Source organism: Coturnix japonica, chromosome 4 (assembly GCF_001577835.2).
Source record: "Coturnix japonica isolate 7356 chromosome 4, Coturnix japonica 2.1, whole genome shotgun sequence".
Classification (NCBI taxonomy): Eukaryota; Metazoa; Chordata; class Aves; order Galliformes; family Phasianidae; genus Coturnix; species Coturnix japonica.
In genome coordinates this window covers 14,356,787-14,378,960 of record NC_029519.1, presented here as the reverse complement: position 1 = coordinate 14,378,960, position 22,174 = coordinate 14,356,787, and the positions used below count along the sequence as shown (strand labels likewise).

Here is a 22,174-nt window from a genome sequence, read left to right as displayed (position 1 = left end):
ATTGCGTTTTTATGTCTAAAATATAACTAGAAATACCAATAATTTATACGCAATTCAAAGGTACATTAATTTTACCCAGTTCTGTCTAAATCAACACATTATACTTTTATGCTACAAAGTTAAGAGAAAGACAGGCACATCTACAGGCAGTTCATTTGGAGTCTTTAACATCCTAGTGATACTGAGCACTTACAGCCTTCTCAGGCTAATGACTTTCAACAGAACACCTCAAGAAAGTTAAATCTGTTCAGTGGCAGAGACTGAAATCTAAGCAGGGATGAAACTCAGAGAGCTTCAGATAAAACAGAAGCAGTGTTGGTATATATATGTAGCAAGCAGATGAGGCTGCAAAAATTATACAGCCAGTCCTAACCAAGGGCATATGTTCACCAGCTGTTATGTAAATCTGCAATTAATGTAGCTTACTAGATCCTCAGGTGCTTTCAAATAATCATACACCAGAAACAATCAAATCTGCTTTCCCATCTGCATTAGATCAGGATGTCAGAAAGAAACCTCATCCTGATGAGCAGCTCACCGAGAACAACAAGAACTTTGTCACTAGGGGACAAAAGATACAGTGGGAAATGGAAGTGGCTGGAATTTTCATCGTCATCATTTTTATCATGGAGATGCTTATGGAGGGAATGCAGAAAGTCAATGGCTGCTTTTCTGCATGGAGCTGTATCTCAATATCTGTACCACTTTTACCAAGTATCAGCTTCTGGGCAAACTCAGAACTGTTCCCACACACACAATAAAACAGTGGGGATGCTCTGGCTTCTGCTCACCTTGAAACATTCAATAAAACGAACCTTTTATGATATTTTCAATTCAGAGTGAAAAAACATTATAAACAGTGTCATAGTGAAAAGAAAACATTTATCTCTCGTGTATGATTTTAATCACACTGACTCCAAGCCCACCTCCAAAAAATAAAAAAGGAGTTTCTAGCTACAGTGATAAATGCTGCCAATCTATCACGCCAACAAAATTGCAAAGTTAGTTACTTACCAAAAATGAGTTTGAAATTAAGTAAGTGTCCTTCAATCTACATCATATTTTTCTCAAACATAAATACAATACAAAAATACACTGCAGAAAATATGTGGAAATGATTGTTTAAAACACTACATCATTTTAGAGCTAGTTGCAAGGTTAGTCAATGAAATAAGTATGAAGGGGAAAATTGGAAAGATTTCAACAGATCAGATTGAAGAAAAGAAATACAGTAGCAAACCAAATTTCTGTTTAGAGTTACAGATATCTGTTCAGAATAAACATTTAAGAGTAACAATGTTGTAAGCCTTTAGATGAAAATCAGATGTTTAAGAAAAATATCACAGCAATTAAATCAGTAGGAGTTCTCTGTTGGTATAAATATGTCATCCTGGATTGTATTTCTTTCTGAATTAGGCAGTAATGACGTTAACAATGTAGTAAGTTAACAAGAATTGTGTGTTCAACCTCTGACCAACCTGGCATTTTGATTGCCAGAATTCACAAAGCATCCCACAGCAAACATCATTAGTAAAACACAATTTGTATCAAGGTAAAAGCAAGCATGACAGCAGAGCAGAAAAGGTAATGACTAACTCAGCATAGAAAAGAAAGAGAGGCTTACCGATAACATAGGCCAGCAACAACGCCAGCGTAACTGTAATGGCAGTAGCACTCAGAGCAGTGCACTTCCAGTTGCAACACCTGTAAGGTTTGCTAAAAGTGAAGGCAGGTCTAGAAAAGGTATTTCTAGGAAGAGGCCTAGGAGGTGGAGAGTAAACAGTATTGGATGTTAAAGGATAGTTCTGACTGGCTGCACTGAAGATTGCTGAAGACCCCGATCCATGTTTAAATAGGAAATGCCTACAAAAAGAAGACAAAGAACCACATTGTAAAAACCAGTTTGTGCCGTAAGGAGCAAAAGGCACTATTAAGCATTGCATGATAAATAGTGCATACATCTACAGAAAATACAAAAATCAGGAAAAGGTATATTTGAACATTCTCTGGTCTAGAAGCATATATGACTTTTTAACCAAACAGCAAGATTTCTGGCAGCTTTTCAACAGAAACAAGATGAACAGCTCCTAAACTGCCATCCTAGGAGCAAAGGGATGGGGCAGCTGGAGGTGTCAGCCCCACGCCTTTGGCGCAGCTGTGCTTGGGATGGGGACTTGGCTTGCAGCACCTGCTCTGCCTGCAGACACACAGCCAGCTGTGCTCGTCTCCCCAGGAGCAGGCAGAATGGGAAGAGCCACCCCCACTTTGAGTATTTTCTTTTATCGTGGATTCTCTCCAGAATACAGTCATTAAAAAAAAAAAAAAAAAAAAAGACATAAGAGTCTACTTAGTAGAAAATCAGAAGTACAATAAATTTTGAAAGTATTTTGTCTGTAAGTAAGTACAATTTCTCTAGTATTCTCAACTGAGCTGTTCTGAGAGCAGTTTTTCATCAAACGTTTTTGCTTATTATGGCGACTCTCATCAAGCTAAGAACGAATTCATTTGGAGACCAATTTCAGAGAAGACTGGAGAACTGATTGACTTCAAGACAAAACAGTGAGCATCTACATTAGCACAAAGAACAAGGTACAGAAATGGGCTGCACAGCGTGGAGGCTGGTACAGAAATACAGAGTGGTTTCCTGTAGGAAGGTGGATGGCATTCAGGGTTTCAGAGTTCTGTGCACTCTGAAATTGTGGCAGAAAGGGACAAAATTAGGACTGATCAAACCAAATATTCCTTTGAAAACACCAATAATGTTCTTTGGTCTTTCATTCCTTACATGCACTCTTTTCTGACAGGGGCACATCCAGGTCTCCTGCCATTCTCCAAGCTGCTTTGGGTGTGTGTTATCTCAGCTCACTGCCCCAAGCAGAGGTGAGAAGTGAAGAGGCAGTGACATGACACAGCTGGCATAACAAGTACTGCCCCTGAGGTGCTGCTTCAGCCTGGGTCTCTGTAGCCCTTCTGTATAACCAGGTACCGTGACTTGTGTGTGCCAGAACAGAAGGACTGGCATCAAGCACTGGGATGTCTGCAAGGTAACAGCCCCAGGCACACCTCTCAGCTTGAGATAGCTGGCCAGCACTTGACTGGTCCAGAGTCCGCCCAGTGCTATATTCACAGTGTGAAATACATGGGATCATGCACTCATAAGAGTATGAAAGATTATTATAATATGACATTTGACTTCAAGAATATTGTAAATACATGTTCCTGAAAAGGTAATTGCTAAAAAGGTGTAGCGAGTACTGAAAAGGTGTAGTGAGTATGATATTATGTATTTCCATTATAACATTTTGAAATAAAGGTTATGATTCTCCAACATACCAGTTGATAGAAAATAAAAAGATACCGCAGAGCAGTCGCATCTGGTAAAAAGCCTGTTGTTCAGGCAATTGCACAAAAAAAGAAAGTAAACAAGGATAGTATCTAGCTTGCACTCGCAGTACCTGTATGTCAGGATTCCTATGATGCACCACAAGAAGGAAATTTTTTGTTACTTGCAGTGAGTACCAGTCATTCTAGCTTCATACTTTTTGCACAAGCAAGCAGCACTCAGGCAACAAAAGGACAACTGAACTTCATGGAGCACAGCATCCAGAAATTATACAAGGCTAATTCTAATTTCTTTCTTTTCTGTAGTTGTAGATGGTAATGCTCTGAACATGGTAATGCTGTCTATATTGAGCATTTGAGTTCAAAAACTCTAAATTCAAATATAGGAGCATAATAAATCCCAAGAAATAACACCATTGTTTGCAAGACTATGCAATTCAGTTTTGCTCCTATCACACCATCAGAATACAGTCGGTTATTTTGGTTCCCATGCTTCATTGTCACACATGAAGGCTTTTGCAAGTACATGAGGTCTTTCTTTTTAGTCAGAACTTACAAGATACATAATCACATGGACTTGCAGTGGGCAAGAACACTGCAGCAAAATTCAAAGTTCCTAGTGATATTCTAGAGAGTTGACTTATCATATAAAGTAAGAAATGTGTTATTATACCATGCACATACATATATAATACATACACATATGTACATAACATCATATACACATAATAATTACACATATTAATTAGTTAGTAGTAATTTATATACCTAAGGAAATCTACTTATTTGATATTTTTTCCTTAATTTTTGGGGGAAATTACTGCAAAATGGTCAGATTTAGTAGCACTGATTGATCTTTAAGGTGCACAGCTGAGAGGTATCAGAAGTAAAGGAAAGGAAATGCTGAACCAGAAGCTATGAAATTATTGTTATTATTCCTCCTCTAATAGGCTTGCAATTGATAGGCAGGAACATTTTCACTCTTTTGCAAAGGATTTAAAATTTGGCTTCATAGCCTAATGGTAAAATATTGGTGTGCAGATAGGTTTCTTCAATAGCAGAAGAGCAGACAGATGCTGGATCCTGCTCATACCCTTGTAGACAGATGACTACAGAGACATAGAGGAGCATTTATATAGCTCTAACTTGTTCAAATAAAACTGTGATTATGGTCAAAAGTGAGCAACCAGTGAAACACTGTTGAGAAAATGTTAAAAATCACAATTGTTTATGCATTGCTTTTTTTGAGAGAGAGTTTATTGAGTGCCCAAAGACACTTTGACAGAATATGAGAAACACTGGTGGCACAAATGTCCAAAGTTAGACTGCAACTATGTTCTCATAAACTCAGATGGCTCCTCATCTGTCCAAGCACATTGCTGCTCCCAAAGGTTTTTAAGACACGCTAAACTGTTGCTATCAATTTCATAAAATCAGGCTCCCTCTGAGGAACAAAATAATAAAAACTGCAGTTCAAAAGTTTATATGTGACTGCAGCCTGGCATGTGCTTTAATATTCGATCAAAGAGAAAAGATAAAGCTTTTAAAATTATTATTATTTTTTAACGGCTGAAAACAAGAAAAAACACAGAGAACTCAAAGAACATATTATATTATCACTTGTTTTAAGTGGGGAAGTTCTAAAAATTCACAAAAACGTCGAAAACTTTTAAAACCAATATTCTCATAAGAAGAGAAATACAAGATATAATCTGCATCCATTCACTAACTAAAGTCACTTCACAAACACTATGCCTGTTCACCTGTCTGTCCATTTGTTCATCTCCCCAAATATAAAGCATCCAATCCTTGAACTCTTTCAATCAAAAATAACAGGAAGATTATATCAAACTCATAAAAGTCAACAACTTTATCTGGTACCAAAGCCCCAGCTGTCTGCAAACTCAGTTCTTTGCTGCTGTGGTTCCTGAAGCAGGAGAGGCAGCAGCTGGTAACAGCTGGAGCCGAACTGCTGCTTTGACATATGTAGGAGAGAGGGGGAGGGATGGAAGGGTGCTACTGGGTAGCTCAGGTAACACACGGCTTCTCAGTCCTGATGCTCACAGGACAGCCTGCTTTCTGGAAGGAAGCAACATCTAAGTCCTCTTGTTAGACCTTAAACAGAATGGCATAGAATTCTGAGAGCGCAGCTCATAGAAAAATGATGAATTCTCAGCTAGGAGAATGTTAGAGAATGGAAATTGTTTATTTATTTCTTTACACTGTCCTCTATCTAGATGTTTTGTTATGTATTATTTATTTCAAGCTTCTTACCTGGTAATGTGGGTCCTCCAAGAGCTACACATGAAGCAATATCCCACGTGAATTCAAGGGGTGGTAATGCTATTGCAGAAAGCAGATAAAACCCACACAGAATTCCTTAACTAAATTCTGAGAAAATATTTTTATATCCCAGTACTGCAGTGCTGTCCCTCAGCTGCATCAAGGGCTTGATGCCACTTCTCTAAGTTCTATACATTTGTCCTATCCCTAGCAATTCTGGGCCTAGAAATTCACCTTCATTTGTACCTGTAGCATTCTTTCTTTCATTTTCATTAACAATTACATTTGAAAGAGAAGAAATGAAGAACAAATGCAGACTTGAACAGCTGCAGGAGTTAAGACAAACCAAAATGCAAGAAATCTTGCAATATCTTGGCCAAAAAAATCAGTCTGCTTTTCTCCTGATTAAACTGAATAGATACACATTTGTACCTGTATGCATTACATATTAAAGAAGCAGTTATGAAAAACATAATAAAGGTTGCTGCATAACTAAGTAGTGGTAGGAAAGCTAAGTCATCTTCTGTTGGATCATGTAAATTTTTTCAACATCTTTTTGACTATGTTCTATAGTCATATTCAGTTATCTTATATACATAACCTCTGTATCAATGCTTAAAGAGGCAAGCACAGTACCTTTGATTTAGATGCCAGAAGAAGTGCAAGGGGAATTTTTTGGAGGCATAGCTGTTGATATATACGAGAAATTCTGATTTTTGTTGAAATGAAAAATTGTGTGAAGTTGGTATCAAAAGGGATTTGGAACTGAAACAGTTGCCCCTTCAGCAAATACCAAACAAACCCATTACTACCTGACTCTTCTAGACAAGTATATCCTGTGGCACTGCAAAGAAGCAGAATCTTGCTCTTTACTCATTTTCTATCTATTCTATTCCATGCCAGAAATGGGAGAGGAAAAAAAGAGGAAATTTCTCAACTTATATGATGATCAGAATATGAACATCTGTTTGTAAATCATTCCTTTATCTCCCATATTTAGCTAAGAGTTTAGTATAAAGATGTGACAGCTATGCTAAGGGAAGCATATAGTATACAAACAACACATTTACTTAACACAGAAAGATACACTAATCATCCTGGCTTCTTTAAAAATCAACCCAGCAAAACAGTATGGGAATTATATTATATGACTTATAGATAAAATCTGACCCATAATTTTATCTGGTGCAATGCTATGCCTGTTTTATCTTTCTGTGTACAAGAACAGAAGGAGAAACAAAGTTCCTGGGTCAAAAAAGAGGGAAATTACCATGAACAGTATTTATCTAATTTATTTCATCATTCTACTCTTATGTGTATAATTGAAATACTTTTAAATCCCAGTGGGACAGAAGAGATTTGTCTTTGAGAGTACAACTGCTTTGTTAAAATTTCCTCTTCAAGCAGGGCTTGGTTTTTAATCATTCATGTAGAGTTGTTCCCCTTTATTCACCACTGTTTAGTTTACCCAGTGTTTGAAAACCTTGCCCTGTGACACTGAATGCAAAAGGATGTGAAGTCTGTGTCCCTTACTTAGCACTTCAGTACAGCACAACAGCAGAAGTGACACGGTGCTGACTCACTTGCCTGTTGTTGCTGTAGGCGAGTCAGCTCTGCAAAACATGTGATGAGACTTTGAAGTCCCTGGCAGAAATCTGGGACAATAATTATATAAATACAGGATTTATAAATACATATTTGCATATTTTCTGTAAAGAATAGTATGCAATATTTGCAGAGTACTTTGAAACCAGGAAGTGAGAAGGATAAAAATATTGTATTTTTTTCCCCTTATAATGTGTGATTAAAAGTATGACTTAGACCAAAAGAAAAGGACATGAGGTAAGTAAAGTAGACAGGCACCCATGGTTCTCTTTGCCATGAATTTCCTCCTATAAGTGTTTGTAAACATTTCACCTGAATTTAATACTACATCTGAGTCTATGTCCAAATGTCTGTATGGTCAAAAGCCAAGGTGTAAATCTACAGTGACAAATCATGCTATCAGCTCTTCTTACTTGATGCGTATCATATTTCCTATGGTAAATGCTATCCAGTTATCCAAAACAGATTTCCTAGTAGCAAGTAGCAAGGCAGGGAATAGATACACATTTCAGGGCAATAACATTCCACATATCTATGTTTCTTTCACAAATAAAATGATAGGCTGTTCTGTATCTCTGTAACTCTTTCTGCTACAAAGTCTCCAAATCAGCTTAGACCTGTTGTATTAATCTGGAATTCTTTTTCTCCTTCCAGATTTATACTCTAGTCCCTTTCTGCTTTTGCAAATGAAAATACTATGTTTTATAGAAAGATAACAGGTACTCTTGCTTATTGGTGGCCATAAAATAACAACGCATCTTTACTTTTATTACTTTATATAATCTTCCATTATTCAAGATAATGAGCATAGACTATATGCAGCATGACAGCTCAAGTTACTACATTAAGGCAGCATAAAACCACTTACATATACATATATGATCAAGTTGTTCCAGGGAAATCTAAACCATAGCTTTTCCCAAATAAACATTACAGGAGAGTACATGAGCAATTGCCACATTGACTAAAGTGACTAGATCTCAAATTTTTCTAAAGGACTCTCAAGTGCCATAGCTGCTGACATTAAAATTATAATTCACTGTAGCTGACAAATGTTTACATTTTTATTTCTATAAAGAATGGTTTCATTCGTGCATTATTAAAGTTCAGGTCATATTTACAGCTTTTATTTTAAGTTCATTGTCATATTTACTCTTTTCAATTCATCTTTTACAGTTCAGAAGTCTTAAATATTTTTTAGATCTTCTGCATGGTGAAAACACATGGGAGTTGGACTGGATTTAAACCCCTTGCCACATGTTGGTTTTTAATAAGATCAGTCTCTTGACTGGTTAGATTTATTGTTTAATTAGGTAGAAAATGACAAATTACAAGAGATACATCAAAATAGCAAATACCAAAGAATGTCGGAAGAATCATAAATGAAGCTCCCTGCATATATATTTTAGGAATAACCACGAGGATGGTCATTTAACCTAGGGGAAGGCTCCATTCACAAACAGGTTTTTAATGAATTGTACTGTTCAAATAATAATTGTCTCACTGCTTGGTGGTTTACGATCACCAACACCTGTGTGCTTTGGGAGCTATAAAAGCCATTCTGTTCACTATGGAAAACTTGAACTGCAAAACAAAGAAGGCACAGAATTATTTTCTGCATCTCCTCACTGTGGGCTGGATTCACAGGAACAAATTTTCAATGGCTCACTCTGAAATGTTCCTTTGGGTATTCCTATATATGCATTTTTCTGTAATTATTCCTGCTTTCAGCATTACTACAGCCTAAACAGAAAGGGAGTATGTAAAGGTTTCTGCAATTGGAAAGGCTATCAATGTATTTTTGAAGAGCATGAGTTTGATTAAAAAAGAACAAGGGAAAACCATAGCACCGGATGTCTCCCTTGCTAAGTGATAGTTGCTAAGATCTCCCCTACTCTACAAAGCATCACAAACAAGATGACCTTTTTAGGAAAACAGAAACTCAGAGCCTTAAACATGCACCACACATAAATACATAATATATAAAAGAATGATACCAGCTACACAAGGAGCTCAATAAACTTAAAACTCTAAGACTCTCAAAATGTCCGTGTTTGGAGTCACAACCAAACTTCAGGGTTCTGAAATACTGCTGCAAAATCACAACTGCCTCGAACCCCAAATACTTCTCCTCTTATTCTAGTATTTCTAAGTTTTATATAAATTAATGATAATTGAATCTCAGGTTCATGGTCTGGTACCTTACTGTCCCTTTAGAGGAGCTATTACCGCGGTGATAAGATTGCTTAAATTAAGCTGTCTTTTTCACAGTGCTTGGCTCATTGCCAGTGCATTGAAGGGAGATTTCAGTCCATTCAGCACAGCATTAACCTTACTGCCAACACTGCTAAATGGGTTATAGGAACTAGAAAAAAATGTGATTTAAAAAAAGAATGGGACGAGCATATATGTAAAATACGCATGATACAGGAGTAAAAATGAACACACTGAAAAACAAAGTGATTTTCAATATGTAGACAGAAAATAATTCAAATGCTTAAGTAATTCAAATGTAAAACTTGGCTCAAAATAAGCATGTTCATCTATGGGGGGTCTGTAACATGCTATAGGGAGCATCTGAGGTACTGTAAGCTAATAACACAGCTTTGATGTTAACAGTTTTCTTCTTTTGGAATTTAACTGAACTGAAAATAAAACAGAAATGAAAAAATGGAAAAATGAGAGATTTATGAAAACAAACACTGAGCCAACTAATGGAGCATGGAGAAAATGAAAAAACACTCCTTTGAATTGTCAGGATTTAATACATATTCCATAAAAAGCAGTAAGCTGTGTTCAGATGGGGCTGTCAGAGATGATGACAATGTAAATCATAAGATTTGAAACATTAGAGCAAAGTATCTATGAAACTTGCAAAAAAACAATTATTTTAGTGGAAAGGAAGAGAACAGGCAATAGGTTGCGAGTACTTACTCTGGGGGAGCAGAAGAAATCAATTTATCTAAGAGCCCAATAACATTATCCTGAAGAAGAGAATCAATGCTTCCTGTGTTTTTATGTGGTGAGAAAAGTCTTTCAGTCTTTTTCTCGTAATACAAATTAGTTTTCTGTGTGACAGAATAAAATCACTGCATGTTCATATGACATTTTAATAATGGATAAGTTGTTTTTCCAATTGTGTGCATGCGTATAGGCATAATCTACATGTACATTTGAAGGCTGTGCAATGGTCTGCCGGTACAAAGAGCTGTTATGTCTTCTGCAGCTACAGTACAGTTTTTCTCCAATTACTTCATTCTCAGCTACTCTATGACTTGTACCTGGAAGACTTGAAGTCTTCCTAATTCCTCCCTTCACTTAGGTTGCTTTGAGTCAGATCCACCACCAGGAGGGCAGAGAACTTGGCAGTGGCAGAGCTCTGGACTGTTCTTGGCTTTGACAAAGGATGGTGTGAGCCTGCAAAAGCCATTGCCCTTCTCCTTTGAAAACAGTTGGGCCAGTAAGCTGGGTGCTGCCAAGAACGTTTTGTGGATGAGCCCACAAAATTGTGTTTCAAAGCTGCCCTCTTAAATAAAAAATATAGCCAAGTTTTAGTCTACAAAAAGCCTCTTCAAACTCATATCACAGTAAATATCCTTCCTAGACACTCTTCCAGCCTGAAGTAGGTTTCAAAGACCAACTGCATAAGAATACATCTCTAATCACAGAATCACAGAATAATAGAATGATTTGGGTTGGAAGGGACCCAAGGATCAAGTTCCAGCCCCCCTGCCAATGAGGTCTCTTTGCAGCGTTCTCTTCTCCAGGCTGAACAAGTCTCACCAATGTTAAACGTTTTCAGAACTACATTATTTTCTTTTACACAAATACGACACATTATGAGAAGCCTCATAAACTTGCCTAATTTCTGAGTATGCAGAAGTGAACAGGATTTAGAGTCACACAATTAGTTTTAGGGAATCATTTTCTGTCTGAAAAGTCTCTAATACTATGTGGCTGTAGCTAAACCATGAAAACACATGTGCTGTTTATGGATTAACAGGAGATACGGTTGAATAGAAAAGCTGAACATGTGCATTCTGATTTCCACCCAGTTATTACAGCAGGGAATAAATTACTGTCTCTAAATCTTCTTTTTGATTGCAAATGTTCCAAATTAGAAAAAAAAAAAATCTACTTGTATTAGTATGCAGATATTAGGTAGATTTTGTACTATTAAAGACTTACTACAGAAATACAGCTGCCGTTGACATGCTGCCCTTTATTTTACAGGATTATTTCTAATGGACAGATAAACATCAGTACAGGAGGAAGGCAAGAGAATCCAGGTATTAGGCCAATGTTTTTATTCAATTCTAGCTGAATCACTCTCTATTAAAGATAGGAAAAAACAAGCTGCTATACTTTCTTCTCTAAAGCTAGGCTGTGTACTAAAGCCCTCTGAGAAGCAGTGACCACGTATATTCTTTATTACAACGTTCCCCTACTATGTCACTTGTTCTCACACAAACTGCAGATACATCTTGGTGAACAGTCTTGCAGATTCTCCTTTCAGATGCCTTTCAGACACCTTCAGGAGAGGCTGCAGCTGGCTAACAAAGGGTGCAAAGAACAGCTGAAACAACCACTGAAACTCAGGAGTGTGGGAAATTCCCAGAGGGAGTGAATTGCCAAAAGGTAGCCAGCAGTATAGATTCCAGTCTGAATCCCTAGTCCACTGCATAGCACTTTCAGTTAGAGATCTTAGCTGTAAGCAGGTACTAAGAAATTACACTAGAAAATGTAGTAAGCACTACTTATGAGAAGTATGAAAACTGTAAAAGGTTAAAAAATAAAATAAAATAAAATAAAATAAAATAAAATAAAATAAAATAAAATAAAATAAAATAAAATAGAAGATTTAAAACAGCAAACTACTTTCCTCAGCAAGGAAGTCTGAAGAGAAAATAGTGAACAGGGATGCAGAAAGGCTAATTAAGATCTACTTAAGTGTTGATTGAAGGAAACCAAAAGATACTCAGTTGGCACACAATGCCTAGGGAAAAACCATTTGCATAGCAGAAGGTATGGACAGATAAGCCTGTTACATCACAAGAGACAGAGATTTATCTTTATAAAGATTATGTAAGCAGAAGCTCTGATCCTAGCCATCTCTTGAATATTGATTTTTTTAAAGTGCATTTAAAAAGCAATGGAATTTCAATGATACTGATGTATTAATATTTGAAACTTGTATTTTTTATTATCTTCAATGTATGTTACTTCACTATTATTCCTTTATTGCCTTTTTTTTCCTGAACTATTCTTGTTCAATAAGATAAATATATTCTCTTTTGACTACGATTTAAATGACAAATTTCTATTTTGAAAGGATTTTCAAATATAAGCATTTGAAAAATAACTTTGTCTTTCAGACTCTATTTTGAAGAAAGACACTGAGATGAGGGACTTGATGAACTAAAATTTTCCTTATGTTTCCTTTTGGAGGAAAGCTTCCAGTCCTTTTCTTTTCTTTTTCTTTTTTTTTTTTTTTTTTCTTTTTTTTCCCCTAGTGATTTATCCTTAAGATAAATAAGGAAAGTTTGACTGTAAAATGAATCAATTTATTCCTCAATCCTAACTTAACAATCTTTCAGTGAAAAAAAAACCCTGAATTTAACACTTCTGATTATCAGCAGTTAAGTGCTTAAAGATGTATACTAAAATTATGTAATAAAATAAAAACTTATTTCTATAAAAGAAAAATTGCAGGTCTCAGTGATAATTGTGATAATTGTCAACACACATAGGATATACGTATATAAGCAAGAAAACACTTCTTTACATATTACCTTAGATTCTCCTGATCAGATTAGTTGATCAGCAGAGATTCACCTGTGTTTCACCAACTGCCATTTTACAAGACCTAAAGGAAACCCTAGGCTAAAATTCTTGATGCTCTGCTCATGGTGAAGTGGAAAAAGAGAGTAGAAAATGAAGGGTTTGTGTTCTGTATCAAGTCAGCAAACACAGATTTGCTGAAATCCAACAAATTAGGTAATACTTAGCGAGAACAAAAAAACATATGATCAAAACGACAGAAGCAGCAGTTCGTGTACTTCTGCAGGCAGAATGTTGAGTACTGATTCACAGGTTTGCTGAATACAGAGTGTATTTGCTTTCCATTATTTTCAGAATACATTATTTACGTAAATTGTGACTGAACCTGAAATTGAACTCTCCTCCTAGCTCCCAAAGATAAGGCTCTTCATGCTCCATACATGCCTTGTACCCGTATAAATTCTCTATTATCAGATGTGTTTCTTTACATGTATAAAAAAAAGTTTAAATACACCTTGATGAAAATATTATTTTAATCTTATTTCCTACTGTTTCTTATCATCAGGAAGCCAAAGCTTGAAGACTGACTGAGACCAGAAGTGCCATACAACACCAATTAAACAAAACTTCTACCTGATGATTACAAAATGTCCCTGGGAGAATGTTGGATAGTCATACAAGTACATAAACACAAGTCTTTGCTGCACACACCTTCAAAGCCATAATCTGCACACTCTAAGAAAATCAGTCTCCCTCAACTTTGCAAAACACTTGCTTTTACAAGCTCTATGAACCTAGATGCATGCATCAAGTGAAAAAAAAACCCACGCAAGTCTACACAACATGGATTCAAATCAAAATGCTTCTGCATGGTAACCTTGCAGTCCCTCATCTTCTCATGTCAGTGTCAGGCCTTCTCCTCACTTTCTTTAACATTTCAGATAAGCTGCGTAGAGCACATTGGTCCATACCTGGTTTCCAGTGGTATGTTGCTGTTCAAGACCCAGCTGTTATGGAGATGCACAGAATCCTGTGTGCTGGTGGGGGGTGTTGGGGCAGCAGGGCTGGGCTGGCTGCGGGTCGTCATTGATCTCCTCTGCAGAGAGTCGGCCGCTGGTGGTGGTTTCCTGGTGCAGGTGCACGCATGTGGCGGTGGAGGCGGTGGTGGGAGAGGTCTGAATGTGAACTGGTTGTGTGGGCTCCCCGGCATGTCTGAAACAACACAGGGAGAAAACCCAGGGGCTTACTGCTTGGAAAACCCTGGGAGAGCATGAGGATGATATATGATTTAATGGGATTAAAGCACTGTGAGCATTGTGCAACTGATCATGTTAACTCAGGTGTCAGTAAGCTGGTAGAACAATGTGAAATAATTTAAGATATAACACTCTACTGAAATGAAGAGTACAGTCTTCAGTGCTGCAGTTAGATCAACAAAAGAAAAAAAAAAAAAAGAAAAAAAAAAAGACATAACATTTGTTTAATTTGTCCCAAGATTTTGGGGGTAATAAATAAATCAAGTTGACACTGAATTGCTGCAAATACATCAACTAATTAAATCTCATCTAAGAAAAGCAGTGAAAAACAGACACAATATAAGAATTAGTCCAGCACTTTATATCAAGAGAGAAATAACAGAATAATTCCTACCATCTAGTAAATACCTCCTATAAAATATCATCAATACATTTCACCTACCCTGGTACTGCAATTGTGAAATGACTACTAGAAGAAGGCCATCTCACAGACTGTCTGAATGAACCACGTACCCGCAGAAGCTGAAGGCGGGTGGGCAGGGCAGCTCACGGGTCCCACTACAGAGCAGGTGGTGATGGGTGTTGGGGCATGGTGTGGGGACATTTGTGGCCCTGACCCATGTGAACCTGAAAGCATTCCCTGTGAAGAACTGCTGCTGCCACCCATTTACAGCACGTGCTTTCTGGAAATTATGACATAGTTTGTCTTCAAGGTGAAGGATGAGAGCATGCCCCTTCCCTTCTTGGAGTAGCTGGCAGAAAAACAGCACTTTTTTCTCTGTGACAGCCACGATTTACCCCAGTTGGAGAAAGAAGGTTGTTTAGTGTTCCACATAAGCTTCTCTATGCTGTGGTAAGCAAAGCTGTCACGGATTTGGCCCAGGCTTAATCCTTTTAATTTCATTGATCTTTTATCAAGGCAGCATTCTTACAGTTGCATTAGGGTTTACACTGCAATATTAGTTTGCATATACCAGAAAAGCATTTCTAAGCATATTAGAAAATTGGAGGCCTCAGTAAATTAAATCACTGGAGTCAACAGTCCGGAGCTCTGAAATAAGCTGCTAAGGCACTTTCATATAATAATTAATCTCAGAAAATCCTGTATCCTGCTATTCTAGAATTGAAGCTCCTGAAATTTTGGACATATCATTTGACGTCCAGCATCCTTGAGTATTTGATCAGTGACTTTCCCGATCTTGTATCCAGTCTACAGAAGATTTGCAGGATTACTATACATACTACAATTTGCATGACAAACAATTCAATGGTCTTACTACAGTCCTGTCAGTTAGAAAATTACTGCCAAGAAACACAGATAGATGCTATAAAGTACTTCAAAAGCTATGCAGTAAATGTTGAGCATCCAAGGTGACTGCTTCTCTAGGTAAATGGGAAAAACCTGTGGAATCAGTACAGCAGCACACCTTTAAGTTCCTTTCTTCCTCTTTTACTGCCCCTGTTCTGACAATAGCTACCATTTGCTGACTAATAGGTTAGTTTGTTCCATGCAATAAGCTGGTTCTGCTTTATGAACCATAAAGTATTTCTGGTTGGTGGGGTACGTAGTATATCCCAGTGCTATTTCTCACGATAAATTAATGCACCAGATTTCCTAGGGGATTCCTTTTTAATTATCACACTTGTCACCCCTTCCTGCAACTACTGCATCAAAGAAAACCTCACATCGCATTCTGAAGTATTTTGGTGATTTGAAAACAGGTCTTCTGCATTAGCCCTTCACTTCAGTAAAGCATTGTGAATTCATCAAGCTGAGAATCTGGCCTGAGTTTCCAATTAGCTCTTACGGACTCCCTAATTTAGCAAAGTTATTTTTATTTTGCTTGAAACTAAGTCTACATCTCATTAACTTTATATTTACACCACAAAAAATTGTTTCTTGGAGTATAAAACAGCATTATATCTAAATCTGCACAGTCACGATTTGGCAGGGCCCTGACTAAACAGCAGGCTTTGTAAAATAATTTCATGGAAAACCATTTAAATACCTAAAAAGGGAAACTACACAAACTGATTTGTCTAAAGTCACAAAGTTTCCAGTGTATGAGAGCAGTACAGAAATTAACTTAGCCTAATGCAGCATAATGCTACCTATCCACAAGAACACCTGCTTTTATTTTTAATGATTGCTAATAATGTTTAGATTTTAAAATTTTTTAGACAAAAATGTTTATGTATTATCTGCAAATATAACATTGTTTCCAATGTGTTTATTAACAGAGTAGAAGTTTGAATTAATCTAAAAACGTTGCGACAATCATGGTTTCAGCTCAGTTTCCATTTACAACAATATCCAACAGATCAGATTCTCATCTGAGCAGTATGCAGGCCAGAAGAGGTGCTCTTGGACCTCATGGATGGACTTCCTGTCAAAGTAGTACTGTTCCCACCTGCACATGAACTTATCTTTTATTTATTTCCTTATTTCAGTCAGAAAGGGTTCTTTAGAATACTTGAATTCACACTGCTATTATTTTTTAAAGAGTTCGCTCATTTCCAAGAGCATGTCTAGAACTCTATGTTACCTAAAGGCATAAACATGACATTCTGCTCTCTTTGCATTTCCCTGTTAATACCAGATCTGCTTTAACTCACACATTGCCCATCCACTCCACAAACTGCATTTAATATTTTTTTTCATTCCTCTTTTTTTAGATTTCTCTTTCATCCTTCAATGAATATTAATTTGTTCATCTTTTTTTTTTTTTCTTTTGAGACAACTCCCAAACTCTAAAGGAGAGAATGCTGTATTGATGCCAGCTATAAAAAGGGTGAACCCTCACTTCAAGGATTTCTACTCACCCTCCTTTCTTTTAAGCTTGATAGGAGGAGTTCTGGTTCTGTGCTGGATGTTTCTTCAACTTTAGTTTTGACTCATCATTCTGACTCATCGCTTTGGATGGCCCTTAATCAATATTGAAAACAACCTGCTCTGTGGCAGTGGAATAATAAGTCTCAGTATCCTACAGTTAAAGTGTGCAGACCTAAACAGCTCCTTTCCAGTTGTTGAGTTTTCCTGCTATTTGTTTTTCCTTCAGGGGACACCATAATTCATATTTTTCTCTTCTAGTAAGCAAGCATTTCTTTTCTACAGCAAGAGGAAAGGATCTTAAAGAGGAAAAGCCATCTACTTGGAACTTGCCTTCCTTGGCCTTGCTGGGCTGTGCACTGCCCTTCTGGCCAGTGCAACTGACCAGCCGTTCCGTGACACAAACCAATGGGCAACAAAAGCCTTCACATCTACTTTTCCCAAAAGTCAGGATAAAATGCCTTCATTATCTTGAAGATGCAGCAGAATAGCTTTAGAGCCTTGTAAAAAAAAATGAAATAAGAAACTTTATCAACTAACTACCACCACCCAAAACAATTATTTTTTTAAAACAAGCCAGGAATTTGGAAAACATTTTCCTAACAATTTTGAAGCATACCTCACTATACTTCTCAGATCCATGAAGTAAGAGAGAGTAATTGAACAGTTTTACCATTCACTGACAAGACTACAACGGCCTGCATTGTTACTCAGTGAAGTATATCAGGGAGAATATATTAAAAAGTAATGAGCATTAAAAGGTTTGCATCTAACCTGCAGTACTTTCAAAATATTTTAATATTTTTTTCAGTTCCTAAATTCATTTTTTATTGGTATGTTTTATTCTACCAGACATGCCTCAGCTGAGTAAAAATTAGCTTGCAAGTCATTATTTAATGAACAAAATAGCAGCATATGCTCAGAGATGTCAGTGCGGGTTTCTATTCTATGGATACAGTACTACTCAGTTACAAACCTATCAGTAATTTTTCCTTAAGTAGAAGTGAATTATATTAATCCTATTTACGAAAATAGAGCCTTGGAACAGGTATCTCTGCATTGTGCAGTAAGGCATGTTTGACAGAAGGATCTTGCCCAGAGTCTTGCATCCAATCCATGTAAATGGGCACTGAAGAACTGGGAAACACTCTGCAGAGAAAACAAGCTCAATGCTTAAGACAACAGTTAAAAACCACAGAATAAAAAAAAATTCAATTTTACAATGAAATGCATGTACTGGGTCTAAGTGGATGAATTAAGAATTAAATACAGCCCTTAATACTGCAGAGTGCTACATGTTAATACTCTTATTGATCTTGTGAAAGTCTTTATGTTGTTTCCTTCTATTCCAGATTTGATTCTATGGAATTACGTCTTCAGACTTATTCTGTTTCCATGAATTTCCTAATGACCTTTGCAAGTCCATAATTATTTGCTGTATTTCTCTGAATTCCTTTTGTTCGTCCTGTGATATATTTTGAGAAAATGTAAATATATTAAAAAATGTAAATGAGTAAACATCTATATTGATAACCTCCTTTGCACTTGCTCCTTCAGACACAGCTTGGTGTTAAGAAGGTCTTCTATATTCACAAAATGCTTTGCTTTTAGCACTTTGACAGAGCACTAAATTGTGAAAGTATCTTTAACACCAATTTGCCCTTGCACTATAGTTTTGCTCTATATGTTTTTGGTTTCCCCCCTCCATCTTTCAATCAGTAAATCCTCCAGAACACAAGTTATCAAACATCCCTGAAGAATTCTACAAACCATATGGTCTTATGCAACATAAAGATTATAATGCAATGAGAGCTTACAAACTAAAGGTCACATGGATTCAAAGTCCACATACTAAGCAAGAGAGACTTAGAGACCTCCAGAGACCTCCCTGCCACAGGATATCCAGACAGATTAATAGAAGGAACAACTAAGCAAAGTACATAACAAATAGGGAGTTCTGAGCCCTTCATTAATCAGTATGGATATCAGCTGATACAGTCAAGACTAGAATTTCATACCACACTGCCAACTCTTACGAGAACAAACCCAGTGTATCATCATTTAGGGGCTGTACAGAAAATACAGGGTTTCACTTCCAAGGAAAAATTGACAGAGATCTTAAGCCATACATTTTGAACAGCCTCAACAAACAAAAAATACAGGTAGATTTGTATTGTGATGATATAATGATGTAAGACAAATTTGTTATATTAAACACAGTCAAATAGTCTAATGTGTTCATATAGGACTCATTAAATATTTCCTTTATATTCCTTGTGCCACAGTAGTTCAATTCACTTGGATTCTTTACAGTCACATAACACACATTAATAGTTTCCATCTCATAATTCCTAGATCACTTTAAAAAGAAAAAATGGTGAAATTAGAATACTAACAATTTTCCAATGCCAACTTGCTTCTTCTTCTGTTTCTTCAGCATAGTCAAGTTTAGCCATTCAACTCTTTCACAAAAGCAAGTAACATTTGCACTGAATGACATACAGCATCTGTGCAGCCTCTTTATATAGGCCACAAGAAAGGTAAAGACTTCATATGAACTTTGTGCAGAACATCTTTTTCTATTTTTACAACAATAAAAACCTGTTCTTTAAGACCAAAGCGACTACATTTTGTAAACACTTGTAAGGAACTTCATTCTAGCAAAATTTATGAGAATATAAACATACAGTTTTAAACACCAATGTAAAAAGGAAAAGTGGGAGCATTACCAGCAAGCACTTACCTATTGTGCTTTTACAGAGGTCAGTGCTTTCTCTTTCTGTAACTTTGCTTAGTACACTATCTTGTGAAACAGTGATATATTCACCTAAAATTCCTTCTGAAGTCCATATTTATTTTGGAATATTAATACAAAACACTATTTTAATTTACATTTTTGGTCTATTTCAAATAAACAAATGCTGGCTTACTTAAGGTCGACTTGGAAATCTTTGCAAGTCATACAATACAAATGATTTTATCTAAATATAATATGATATCAAATACCAATACCATACAACATAATCTGGTACTTGATCTAGAGGCTGAAAACACTGCTTGTGGTAGGGGCTGGAACCTGATGATCCTTGAGGTTCCTTCCAACCCAAGCCAATCTGTGACTCCATGAAAACTCCAAGCTATAGAGAGTACAAGGTCTTTTGTATTTGGGCTGCTGTTGTCACAATGGTGATGTTCCTGGGCTCTAAGGTAAGACATCAATTAATAGTGTGATGAAAGCAGAAAAGAAAATACTGGAGACTTTGCAGCATAAGAAAATAAGAAACAGCTATTTCAGAATTGTCTCTGTAAACAAACTGTTTCTTTACACAGCTTAGGAAAGACGTAGGAGAAATTTTCACACCAAAGAATGGAGGTTTCAACTCATTAGAGAAGGGAAGGCAGTGATTTATCACTAGGGAGCTGTCACACAGCAGCCCTTTCTAACTTCACTGATAGGATGAATTTAATAATATTCTCCTTTTCAAGATTCAAAAGATTCTGGCATTTGTCTTTTTTGCCCACCGTATGCCTAGCCTGTCAATTTTTACTTTGTAAAATTCTTGTAATAAAACTGATAAGATTCTTTTTTTTGGGTGTGTGGGTGGAAGTGTTTTTCTTATCATTCTGATGATACAAGTGTTAATATACTCAAACCTAAAAGAAGTGCTTGTGGGCCCAAAGCCATCTATTTTTTTTTTCATTTTTTTTTTTTTTTTCTCCAGCTATATCAGCTAGTGCAATAAAATACATTACCTTTCCTGACAAACTTTGCCTCACTTAGAGGCACTTATATCTGTAGACTATTAGAGCTCCAACAGCACTATTCCTCCTTAATTAACTCCATCACTCAGTGTTTTAACTTGGGAGTCTGACTGCTGAAGTAGAATAATTTTGGACATAAACACTGCACTGTAAGGTGCCATCTCTCTGTGCTGTAGTTTGTAACCAGCAATGAGTTTCAGGTTCTAATGCTTTGTATTGTGGATAATAGACAAGTTTTAAATATTTTCACACAGAAGCACCTGACAATATAATCACGCTGAAGGGTGTTTGTAAAAAACAAGCATTGCCAAAAGGGAGCAAAGCATCACAGCTCCTGAGGGGCTTTTATCCAGCTGAATTGCCTGAATTATAGCTTTACTGTATGGTATTTCTTCATATGTCTGTAAGTATCACTATCCTGTACGTATAATATTTATATGAAAAACATCACATCTATGTGAAATGCTCAAATATATGTCAATTAATATGACAGCTGAGAAATGAAACAATCTTACTCAGTCCCTTCATGGCATTTGTTGCAGGTGGTAAAGAGAACAATAGAATGGATCCATCATCTCAAATCTCCTTGTAAATCATTGCAGCATGTTCAGACATGATAGGCCTGTTGGTGTCTGAATCACAGGGGTCAAGGAAAAAACATGGGGGGAGGGAAAAGGAGCACAGCACTCCAGCTACAGTGGAGAACAAGAGAACAGCCTCACCAACTAGCTTGTGCTTGAAGAGGTTTGGCAGATCAAGCTGCTGCTGGTACACTTAATATCACACAGCATTCATAGAGGTGGTGATTGACAGCTCTCAGTCAGCTTAAAGGCAGTATTTCAGGAGAATGCATAATTCCCGCTTTTACTTAAAAGTGAGGGGTTCATTCAATATCACAAGTTGTAAATTCTACTGGTGGCAGATCACCGGGGACATTACAATCACTATTCTAAAACTCTGAACAAAGCAAGGGAGATTATGGCTTACACAGTAAGTTCAGCTTTACAAAAGCCTGACAATTACAGGTAGCCTGGCAGCAAATTTTGATGACCTTAGAGGTGAACAGATTTTTGTTAAAGAGCAGTTTATGATTGGTAAAATAGGTTGCAACCAGCCACGGCTCTAAAAATTAATGGTTCCCCAGTTATAGATGGCTTTCGAATGAGTGATATATATTCAAGTTTTGGCCTTTGTGTCATTAAATTCATTAGCTGTGAGGGCTTTTAAAAAGGGATCTATGGGTAATGGAATTAGAAACTATAAATCATACTGAATACACAATGTATTTAGCCCAGTGGTTCAGTGGAACATGGAC

General features: G+C 36.8%; 1 protein-coding gene across 1 annotated transcript in view; it reads right to left on the bottom strand.

Annotated features, from left to right (window-relative positions):
* Positions 1–22,174, bottom strand: part of TENM1 (teneurin transmembrane protein 1) — a 292,567-nt gene that overhangs the window by 131,519 nt on the left and 138,874 nt on the right. The window contains 2 exon segments of the mRNA XM_015860820.2: positions 1,625–1,863; positions 13,983–14,223. Of these exon segments, the coding sequence (XP_015716306.1) occupies positions 1,625–1,863; positions 13,983–14,223 (480 nt within the window).